Source organism: Stegostoma tigrinum, chromosome 27 (genome assembly GCF_030684315.1).
Source record: "Stegostoma tigrinum isolate sSteTig4 chromosome 27, sSteTig4.hap1, whole genome shotgun sequence".
Taxonomy (NCBI): Eukaryota; Metazoa; Chordata; class Chondrichthyes; order Orectolobiformes; family Stegostomatidae; genus Stegostoma; species Stegostoma tigrinum.
Window position 1 is genome coordinate 42642220 of NC_081380.1, and position 12314 is coordinate 42654533.

The following is a 12314-nucleotide window of genomic DNA, read 5'->3' on the forward strand; positions in this document are numbered from 1 at the left end:
AGATCATTTAGGCAGTGAGTTAAATGTGGGTTATAAAGAGTAAACCATGGCACTTGGTTTCTTTAATCATGGCTTTTGCAATTCCAGAGGTATATTGATGTGTTGGGACTTAAGGTTTTCAAAAAATTTAGTTTTCAAAAGTCAAGGAAGAGTGCTATTTTGTGAATGCTTGTTTTGTTCCAATTATACACATGAATGAAAAGTGATTGCTGAAAATGTCTTTGCTGTTGTAAACATTAGAGTTGAGAAATCAGAAAGGATTCTTCAAAACTGTCAAATTTTCAATCTTAGTCTAATTGAACCAATGTTCTGCTTCACCAACAACCATTATAATAAAACTGATTAAGAAAAGGAAATTTATGCTCTTTCTACTCCTGCATCTTCTACTCCACCGCAGTGATTTGTGCCACAGAGCAAAAGGGGACAGGACTGAATCAAAGATTGCGTTTTCTTTAATAATATGTTACTTTGTCCAAATCTACCCTCAGGAGATGACAAGGAAAGAAAAACTAACTACATGGGAGATTGAAACACTGAAGCCTATTCTATCACTTTATGGTGCAGTCTCATCCCCATATCATCTCATCTAAGACTGGGAGAACGCTATGTTGTTGAAAATGCCATCATCTAGATTGAGATAAAATAGGCCCTGACCACCTATTCCCAAGACAAGACTTTTTTAAGCGTAGAAAAGTTTCTCTGGCCATAAAAACATAGCAGATAGGAGCAGGAGTATGATAATGGCTGACCTATAATTATATATTAATAACATGCATGAAGGAAGCAAAGGTACTATCACCACATCTATGAATAATACACAAATAGGTTGGAAGGCAAGTAGTGAGGATTATACAGTGTGCGGAGGATGCAGTCAGGTTACATGACTTGGCAAAATGGGGCAGATGGGATATAATGTGAGATTATGTATTTTGGCATGAAGTTGGAAAAGCTAGATGTGCAGGGTGGGTGGATTGGCCATGCTAAGTGGCCCATAGTATTCAGAAAAGTGTAGATTAAGGGGTTATAGGGATATGGATCTAGGTGGCATGCTGTTAGCTTCAGTGTGGACTGGTTGGGCTGAAGGGCCTGTTTCCACACTGTAGGGATTCTATTCCTAATTCCTAATTCCTATTCCATATATTTAAAGGTAAGGACTGCAGATGGCTACATAAGAGAAATTTGGGATCCTCGCATGAATCTAGCAAAATGCTGGAATCCAAGTTCTGCAGATTGTAGGGTTGGAAAATGGGCTGTTGACCTTGATGACGTAAAGAAAATGGGCTGTAAAAATACGAACTCTTTCTAAACTATACGAGGCACTAGTTAGACTGCATCTGGAATACTGTGAATAGTTTTAGTCCCCTTATCGAAAGAAATATATACTGATATCTACTGGCAATGGAAACAGCCCAGGGAAGGTTCATTAGGTTGATTCTAGATTTGGGGAGTTTTTCATGAGGGGAGTTTGGGCTTGGACTCATTGGACAAGGGATAGGAGGCATAATCTCAGAGTAGGTGGTCACCCATTTAAGACGGATGAGGACGATTATATTTCTCTGAGGGTAGTGAACCCATGGAATTATTTAGAGGAAAGCTGTGATAGGAAAAATTTTAATTAGTCAATGGTTAAGGGAATAAGGCAAGAAATTAGAATTAAGGATTACCAGATCAGCCGTGATCTCGTTGAATGGTGAATTAGGCTTAATGGGCTGAATGGTCTAGTTCTGCTCGTGTCTATGGTCCTATGATCCTCTATCCGCAAACTCCCACTCTGTCTCTCCATACCCCTTGCTGTCTTTAGTGTCTACAAATTTACCACTTGCTTCTTAAACATATTCAATAACTTGGCCTGCACAGCCTTATGTGGTGGAGAATTCCACCAGTGAAGAGATTTCTCCTGCCCTCTGTCCTAAATGATCTATCTCAAATCCTGGGACCATGACTCCTTATACTAGACACCTGAGGCATAGGAAGGATCATCTGTACATTCTGTCTGTTCAGTCCTGTCATAATTTTGGCTTTCCATGAGATGCACACTCATTCTCCTCAGCCTCTGTGAATCCATCATGCCTCCTTTCACATGCCCCCTTTTGTCAGAAATGGATCAACTGATGAAAGTTTCACCATCTGATTGGAGGACGATGACTTGAATATACTTCTGCAACCATGTTTTCACTATGCTATCAACAGCAAAACAAACTGAGCAACTGCACAAATAGATGACTGACATTTAAGCTAAAATTTATGGTGTACAAAATGGATGTTGACCTTGTATCTGCACCTTTATTTTAGTCAATATACTGGATGGTGTAAAAGGTATTTTTGCATATTTTACAGTAATATCACTGATTTTAAATTCGGTACAGATTAGTTCATTTTTTTTGCCCTGTTTGTTAACATTTTTGATGAATATCCTGGATGTGTTGTAGATTCCCAATCCCCTCTTTGACCTGGCTGGAATAACATGCGGGCACTTCCTTGTGCCGTTCTGGACCTTCTTTGGAGCAACTCTTATTGGAAAAGCTATAGTAAAAATGCATATCCAGGCAAGTGAAAGCAACCTGCAGAACTCATCAAACAACATATTTGGCATTTAAGTCATTTGGAGACAACTGGGCTGTATACATTTCCTTCAGATGAGATGTTCATACCTGTGCAGAGTGTTGGTGTGTAAACACCATCCTTAACATGGTTGGGAATTTCGGTTTTGGCTAATTCAGCTATTAAACAATGTATTGAAAGCAAAGTATAGAATGATGCTCAATAACAATAGATTGTGTCTGAAAAACTTAGAAAAAAATGCTGGAGATGGTCTCATTAGAACTACTGTTTATGATGTTTACAACATTACTCCCTCCATTTGAATGATCTATTGATTTACCTCTGGCAAACATTTCCCTTTTCAACTCCAAGTCTCTGTGTCTCTCTCTCTCTCAATAATTGGAAAGGAAAGTCTATGACAGTCACTAAAAGACTGGCCAAAAGAAAGCTCTGTGCAGAGACAATGTGCTAATGGAGACTCTTGTTAATCTGCTACTTTAGACAGTTCTCTACATGGGATTTCTCCTGAATTTAAAGCTATTTATGTTGCAAACTTAGCTGATGAAATTGTTCGACAAGATGACTGTAAGGTTATCAGTTCCTATAAAACTGGAAGACCTTAAAGAGACAGTGTTACACTTCAGAGGTTTGCATCCTGAAATATTGATGATGCAGAAAATTTGAACCTCTTGTATTGTTATGTGATTGTATATGCTGTACTTTGTGACCAGGTGTCTCCAAATCCACAGCAATGAGATTGCCCAGTGGACAGTTAGCAGCCAGTTAGGTATGGTCGATATAAGCCAGTCTAGCCATGAATTAGTAATTTTTTTTAAAAATGCTGTATAAACTGCAAGCTGCTCCAAAGTGGGTTAAATGTTGACAATATTCCTTTGGAATAATAGGTGAAGCAGTAGGAAATATTCTGTAATAAACACATGCCTGGGTTTCCAGCAGTTGGTGGGTTAAACTAACTTGTTATATTGTGTAATTGTTCAGCCATTTTTGAAATATGCAAACATGTTGAGGCTCACTGAATCCTAGCAACTTTCTCACTAATCTCTCTCAATATTACAGAGTACTCCCACACAATAAATCTTGCTCAATTCATTTCACACTTTTGTTTTCAGTTTAGTAAGGAAGGTATAATTACTGATTATATGATCTATCCCGCGAAATAACTCTTAACAGGAAGGGCCCAATCTCAATCCCCAGTCTAAGAAGTTGGCTGATATTACTTTGGGCAAATGTTGAGTTGCCATAATACATCTCAAACTTGCTAAACAGGTTCAGTGATATCACCTGTAATATGCACGTGTGAATGTTGAACCAGGACAGTACCGAGAAAATCTACACTTGCAGCCCCACTGAATAATCTACTTACTTAAGCTTACACATTAACAGAGGTATTAAGAGGCTTCTAAAAGCAATGGAATGGCACCTAGCCTGATGACCTCAGGTCTTAGGAAAGTTGAAAACAAGAGCTGAGGCAGTGAAATAAGTTGTGTCTGGTGAGACTGGTTTCCCCACATAGCAAATTCTAGACTGCAGTTAGGGTAAAAGGCAAGAATGAGATAGAACGTAGAACATAGAAAAGTACAGCACAGTACAGGCCCTTCGGCCCAAGATGTTGTGCCGTGGATTAATCCTAATCCAAACATAAAATAACCTAACCTACGTTCCCCTCAATTCACTGCTGTCCGTGTGCATGTCCAGCAGTCGCTTACATGTCACTAATGACTCTGCTTCCACGACTACTACAACTGGCAAAGTATTCCAGGCGCTCTCAACTCTCTGGGTGAAGAACCTCCCTCTGACGTCTCCTCTATACCTTCCTCCTAATGCCTTAAAACTATGACCTCTCGTGGCAGTCAATCCTGCCCTGGGGAAAAGTCCCTGGCTATCAGTTGATAAAGTTGAACTTTACAACGAGAGATTTTTGGGGCTGGACAGGGAAAATTAAACTGATTGGAAGTGGCATAAATTATACCTGATCTGCCAGACTCCGTGATGGTTGGTAGCGTTGAACTCATTGCCTTTCCTGTATTGGGTACTCTGTGTCTTATTTTTTGTGGAAGGAAGGAATGATTGTGAATTTAAGGGCCATTGAGTCCTTGGAGTATGGTGAATTAGCTATGTTTGTTGTATTGTAACTCTGCCTTTTAGTTTCGTTCAGTACCCTGTACCCTGTACTCTGAAGGGTTAAAGATGATGTGTCACACTGACCTTTTATCTGAGAAGAGCTGGCAGATGGGTTCTGTACTAAAGTAGGTCAAAGTTGACTATTTTATATCACCCTCACTATCATTACTCACTGCTGCATTATCTGTTCCTGAGAAACTGAGCTTGTCAGATGTTTGATCCAAAAAAATAAAATTTAGTCTTGGCCCTTGACTTCCAATTATTACTGATTAGTTATAAGTTGTTACACACTGAAGAATAAAACCACACCCTGGAGGAAATTGTTGCTAGTAACCTAGTCTAAAGTGAACTAATTATTTTACCAAAAGCATAAAAATACGAGATCAAGTCATATAATTATTGTGATTTGCAAATATTAAGTAGTTTTCAGGAAATGTTCTTTAGAAAAATTAATTGTAATGACTTGCTTGGAATTTAATGCAATGTATACTGAGTATAAGTGGTGCATTTTGGTTTGTGACCAACCCTAAATGTTTGACTTAAGCGTCCAGAATCTTGGATAGAACTTCGCTCAAGAGGTGTATGGTTCAGCATTTTTGAGATTACGGGCAATTCCAACCTTGCCACCTGAGTCGGCAGGGAACGCAACAATGTAACAGCCGTTTAATGCCCTGAGGAATGTTAGTTTTGATCAGAAGTCCCGCTTCAGAGCTGCTGACCTAACTGAATGGCTGACAGTAAAACCAGTGGCAAGCAGTGGTTGCAATCTCGGACTACATGAGTGTGGGGATTGCAATGGAGTCAGGATGTGAGGATTGAGGAGGGTGATGTAAGAATAAGGCTGACCAAAGGGATTTGCGCCCAAGAGGGTGGAGGACTTTGGGATGCAGGAACATACACTCAACTCTTCTACATCCTCCTGTACTAACACCACCACCAAAACTGTGGAACCATAACATTTTACCAAGTCTCCAAAATGGTTGCCTGGCTTATTTTAATTTACCTCAATTCTGTTTTTATCCCCTCATCATTTAACTTGCCGAGAAGAGTATATCATGAACTGTTATTTAACAGGTAGGATATAAACTGTTCAGTGAGGTCAAAATTGAAATAAAAAACTGATCTGTAAGGTTATTGGGTGATGAGGGTGTAGTGAAGCAGTTGTGAAATCCCAGGGGCAATCATAAATCGATACAGATCATGTTTTAGGATTAGGGAGAAGGAGATGTTCCTTTTTTTTATAACATGCTTTAATTAACACATGAGCCACAGTGTATATAAATTTGAAAATCCTTTTTGTTTTTACTAATAACAGTAACTCGAGGCTGAATAATTAAGGATCGCAAGTGTTAACCCGACACTAATTTATTCAGTCTGTAAACTTGCTTAGTTGTTTAAGAGATTTTATTTCCTAAGTTTTCTTTCATTCTAACTCAACATTCAACTGAGCAAGTAGCTTGAGCAGCTGGATATTGGAGCTTTCGATATGTCAAAGTCCATCTTGAACCCATGACTTGAGTCTGTCCCTGAACTTCTGTAGTGCTGTTTGTAAATTGCTGCTTTGGATTTGTTAAGTAGCAACCTGGAATGGCTTTCCTTGATTTGTGCTCCTCTTGCTTTCTGTGCTAAGTCCCTAATTTTCTCTTTCTAGCCACCTACTCCTACTCCAGACTGACCCTTTACAGTCAGCAGTCTTTTGGTAGAATAACTCAGACACTACAGTTGAACTCATAGGAACACTTCTTGTGAATAGCACTTATTCATAAGACCTTGGTATTTGAGTGTGGGGAAAAAATAAAATTACTGTTATAAAATATTTTCATGTGTTACATGTTCCTCCGACATTAAGCTGGTTTAATGTTTTGTGCAGTGGACTTGTCTTCATGATCTGAATACCTTATTTGATATGGCATCCTGAGAGCTAAACTCCTAGATTATTAATACCAGTAACATTTCAGACTTGGACGTGTACTTCCTTTGCTGTTTTTCTGCATAATGTCACATTGTGCAGGATGGGTAATGGTACATTCAGAATGTAAGTCCTTTGTTATTCATTTGCTCACCATAAATATGCATTTACTGTTTAGCTCTGCTTTGATTTTTGAGTTACGATTTTGAAATCGATTGCCCCATTCTTTGCCCTACTCTGCTCAGGTGTAGCAAAGGACTGGTTGAACTTGACTGTGGTGCTCACATGAGCTTAAATTCAAACCTAATCCCTTCAGAAGACCCTTTCTGAAGAATGGTCCAGACCCGAAACAGCAGCTTCCCTCCTCCACTGCTGCTTGGCCTCCTGTGTTTGTCTAGCTCTACGCTTGTTATCTCAGATTCTCCAGCATTGGCAGTTCCCACTATCTCCAAGCTTTAAAGAAGTGTTCTAATTCATTATGCTGAGTTTACGTCCAGTTTGGGTTCCACCGGGGCCACTCAGCTCCTGACCTCGTTACAGCCTTGGTTCAAACGTGGACGTAAAAATGAAACTGGACGGATCACCTGGCATCAACCTCGGCACCAGAAAGGACAACGGCAGAAACAGCCCTGTTGACCCTGCAAAGGCCTCCTCGCTAACATCTAGGGGTTAGTGCCAAAATTGGGAGACCTGTCTCACAGACTAGTTAAGCAACAGCCTGACATTGTCATACTCTCAGAATTATACCTTACAATGTCCCAGCCACCACCATCACCATCCCTGGATGTGCCCTGTCCCACCGGCAGAACTGACCCAGCAGAGGTGGTGGCACAGTGGTGTACAGCCGAGAGCATGTTGCCCTGGGAATTGTCAACATGGACTCTGGACCCTGTAAAGTTTCATGGCTTCAGGTTAAAAATGGGCAAGGAAACCTGCTGATTACCACATACCGTCCTCCCTCAGCTGATGAATCGGCACTCTACAATGTTGAACAACACTTCAAGGAAGCACTGAGGATGGCAAGGGCACAAAATGTACTCTGGGTGGGAGTATTCAACGTCCACCACCAAGAGTGACTCGGCAGTAGTACTACTGATCGAGCTGGTCAGGTCGTACAGGATATAGCTGCTTGACTGGGTCTGTGGCAGGTGGTGAGGGAACCAACAAGAGGGAAAAACATACTTGTCCTCGTCCTTGCTAATCAGTCAGCTGTAGTTGCATCTGTCCATGACAGTATTGGTAAGAGTAACCATTACACGGCCTTCGTGGAGATAAAGTCCCGCCTTCACATTGAGAATAGCCTCCATCGTATCGTGTGGCGCTATTACCATGCTAAATGGGAGACTTCACACAGATCTAGCAACTCGAGGCTGGGCATTCATGAGGTGCTGTAAACCATCAGCAGCACCAGACCTGTACTCCAGCACAATCTGTAACCTCATGACCTGGCATATTCCCCACTCAACCATCACCATCGAGCCAGGAGATCAACCCTGGTTCAATGCAGAGAGCAGGAGGGCATGCCAAGAGCAGCACCAGGCATACCTGAAGATGAGATATCAATCTGGTGAAGCCACCGAACAGGATTACTTGCACACCAAACAGTGAAAGCAACAAGTAAAAGACAGATCCAAGTGATCCCACAACCAATGGATCAGATCTAAGCTCTGAAGTCCTGCCACAGCCAGTCGTGAATGGTGTGGACAATTAACCAACTCACTTGAGGAGGCTCCATAATAATCCCCATCCTTAATGATGGAAGCGCCCAGCACGTCAGTGCAAAAGATTAGGTTGAAACATTCGTAGCAATCCTCAGTCAGAAGTGCCAAGTGGATGATCCATCTCTGCCTCCTTCACTTGTCCCCAGCATTACAGATGCCAATCTTGAGCCAATTTGATCCACTCCATGTGATATCAAGAAACAGTTGGAGATACTGGATATTACAAAGGCTGTGCATGATGACAACATCCGGCAATAGTACTGAAGACTTGTGCTTCAGAACTTGCTGTCCCCTAGCCAAGCTGCTCCAGTACAATTACAACACTGGTATCTACCTGACAATGTGGAAAATTGCCCAAGTATGTCCTGTACACCAAAAGCAGGACAAATCCATCTGAGTTCCTCAGGCGAGCGTCCTCCGCCCAACCATTTACAGCTGCTTCATTAATGACCTTCCCTCCATCGTAAGGTTGTCAGTGATTGGTGCTGAACATTGCACATTTGTGACTCCTCAGATGCTGATGCTGTCTGTTCAAATGTAACAAGATCTAGACGATATCCAGGCTTGAGTTCACAAGTGGCAAGTAACCTGCACACCACATATATGCCAGGCTATGACCATCACCAATAAGAGACAATCTAATCACCATGCTTTGACATTTAATTATATTACCATCACTGTATCCCTCACTATCAACTGGGGGTCATTATTGATCAGAAACTTAATTGGACTTGCTACATAACCACTGTGGCTACAAGAGCAGGTCAGAGGCTCTGAATACAGTGAATACTGTGGCGAGTAAGTGACCTCTTTACTCGCCAGAGCATGTCCACCATCTACAATGCACAAGTCAGCAGTGTGATAGCATACTCCCCATTTGTCTGGATGGATATAGCTCCATAATACTGAAGAAGCTTGACACCATCTAGGACAAACCAGCTCCCTTGGTTGGCACTACATCTGCAAGCATCCACTCTCTTCACCACTGACTCTTGGTAGCAGCAGTGTGCACCACCTACAAGATGCACCGCAAAAATTCACCCAAAATCCTCAGATAGCACTTTCCAAACCAGTGTCCATTTCCATCCAGAACGTCAAGGGCCCCAGTTTCTCGGGAACACCGCCACCTACAAGTTTCCTGTCAAGTTGCTCATCATCCTAATTTGGAAATATGTTGTCATTCCTTCACTGTCCTTGGTCAAAATCCTGGAATTCTCCCTCATGGCCTTGTGAGTCAACCCATAGCAAGTGGACTGCAGTGGTTCCAGAAGGCAGTTCAACACCACCTTATCAAGGTTAACTGGATACAGGCAATATGTGCCAGCCAGCCAGCAATGCCCACATCCCGCAAATAAATTTTTAAAAATTATAGTTAAGGACATTTTAAATTATCTCGTTATCAGCGAACCATTGTATGCAAGTCTTTTCTTGAATTTCATTTTGATGCTGCAGTAGTCCTATGTGTATTGAACTCCTCAGACCCTCATAGATATTTCCTCATCAACCTGTTCAGAGATGTTATTACACACCACCTGGAGTGTGTGGGACTTGAACATGTTCTACAGCACTCTTTCTCTTTCACAAGCATTAACAGCCTCTTTGAATTTTCTCTTGGCCTCTGCACCATCTGTCCCTTTGATTCTTCTCTGTCTCTGCCAAAAGCATATATAAAACACCTTTCCAACACTTTCTGCTTTGAAGAAGAGTCATGCTGGACTCTAAATGCTAATTCTGCCCATGCTGCCAGACCTGCTGAGTTTCTCTAGCATTCTTTGTTTGTTTCAGATTTCCCGCATCCACAATATTTACCTTCTATTGATGTGACTATCGATTCATCTGTGCCATTTTTATCTGAGGGACCCCCACCATATGCAATACTGACTGTCTTGTTTCCCTACATTAAATGAATGACTGCTTCAAAAAGTACATAATTTGGGACATGTTGAGGTTGCAAGAGGCACTTATAAATGTTACGCACAAGGCAAACTAACACCTGTGGCTTATTTCTTCACTGTTGCCTGTCAGGATTATATCCTTCCTGCCTAACTTTCTGCTGAGTGCACAGATTGGTTTCTTTCTTTCCCCCTCTGTACATGTTTTAGAAATATGATTCAGATTCATACAGATAGAAACAAATGGAAAATTGTACCGAGGGGCCAAAAAAACGTTGGATAGCTTGCCAAAAGGGGAAGCTGGCCTTTACCCACTGAGGTCGAACATAATCATGTTTTTGGTTTTACAATGCAGTAGCAATAAACAATGTAATTTTATTGGAGGAGGATATCTGGAATCTCCCAAAATGTAATTCCAGCAAACCATAAGTGTCCAACCAAATGACAGTATCTTCTGGGTTCAAATTGTTGTCAGTTCATAAATCTAAATACTGATTGATAAACTGAAGTGATTAACAGTGATCGTAAGCAAAAGCTCAGAATTTAACCAAAATGGCGATACCAGCCAAGGAGACAATTTTTCATTTCAAATTTTGACCACAATCCGTTGTCTTATGTATCCATAATTGAGTAGTAACCAACATTTCTAGGATTAATATGATTGAGAATGTCTTACACTTGATATTTATTAAAATGGAAGGTGGGGTTGGTGATTCTACCCAATCCCAAACTCTCGTGTAAATATAACACACTGTTTTCTGATAAATTCTACTTTGTTTACCTTCAATCCTTCTCTTGTTTCTTTGTAGATGTAACTGCATTTACTGTGCTTTTACTTGTTCTTCCAAACCTCCACATGTGCTGTTTGCCTTTGTCTTCCTTCTTGGACTCTCACTGCAATAAAGTAGTAACTGTTCACATTGTCTTATAATTAATGCTTCCTCTGGGGAGAGTTTAAATCTGTGACAGAAGAAAAAATATTCTCTCTCACTGAGCTATTAAGATTGGGAATTGACTGGATGAATAAGTGATAAATCTAGGTTCAATTGAATCATTCAACTGAATTAGATTTCTACCTGAGAAAGAACAGCACACTGGGTTGGGGTAAGGGTAGAAGCATAGCAGTAAGTGAAAACTAATTTTTGGAAGATAGTACATGTATGATGGGCTGAATGGCTGCATCTTTCCGGTATACCAAAAATCAATGTCTCTGATCTTATTTATCTCTAATTCTATGGGTAAATTGAATAAGCAAATCTCTTCTTGCTTCTTTAAGTGACTTTATATTTTTGGTGTCTATTTTATCCCTAACTAACAAGATTTTTTTTAAAACCCACAGAAACTATTTGTTATTATAATGTTCAGCAGGCACATAGTGGAACAGATGGTGTCCTTGATAGGGTGAGTAATTTGTCTACTGATTTTCATATCTGTCTTGTAAGAATGGAAAGTTTGGTGGGTGGTATTGCCCAAGAAAGGGTTACTTGAAATGAATATATCGTTACATCCTCCTTGAGACCTAATCCACCTGTGATGGCGGTTGATTCATTTTAAAATCTTTATTCTCAACTGTGGGTGCAAAGTTTGCTCGTCTTTGTGCCAGGAGTTTAATCTTTAATGGAACATGGGTCCTGTCAAATATACCGGATCAATAAAAGCCCACTTTCAGTTTTCTTTGAAAATAAATCTCATTACCATTGATCATTTAGATGAGCATAAAAAGCCACCTGCACGTTTGTTTACTTGACGTACAAAGTTCTTTTACGTGAAGTTAAGCAGATGTTAACTTATTTTGTGTCTTCGATTTTAAAAAAAATGTTCTTGGGCTGAAGTAACAAACTTAATAAATAGGAATGGAAACTAGGAGCCAAATGGAGACTGCAAAGAAACTTGACTGTATCTGATCCAGACTATGGAGTTTTGCTTGACCTGAACATTTTTTCCCCCCGATCACAGAAATAATCTTATTGTCATACAACATAGAAACTGACCCTTTGGTCCAACTTGTCTATGCCAACCAGGTTTCCTGAACTTGATTAGTCCCATTTGCCTGTGTTTGACACGTATCCCTCTAAACCTTTCTTATTAATGTACCTTACCCCTTGCACC

The 12314-nt window shown here is 40.6% G+C and overlaps 1 protein-coding gene across 8 annotated transcripts in view; it reads left to right on the forward strand.

Moving 5' to 3' along the window:
- The window catches only part of vmp1 (vacuole membrane protein 1), a 163163-nt gene that overhangs the window by 130591 nt on the left and 20258 nt on the right, over positions 1 to 12314 (forward strand). For 7 of the 8 annotated variants that reach the window (XM_048556798.2, XM_048556800.2, XM_048556802.2 and 4 more), the window contains 2 exons: positions 2430 to 2546; positions 11545 to 11606. In XM_048556798.2, coding sequence (XP_048412755.1) covers positions 2430 to 2546; positions 11545 to 11606 — 179 coding nt within the window. The remainder of the gene's footprint in view (positions 1 to 2429; positions 2547 to 11544; positions 11607 to 12314) is intronic. The other variant, XM_048556807.2, reaches the window with a different exon arrangement.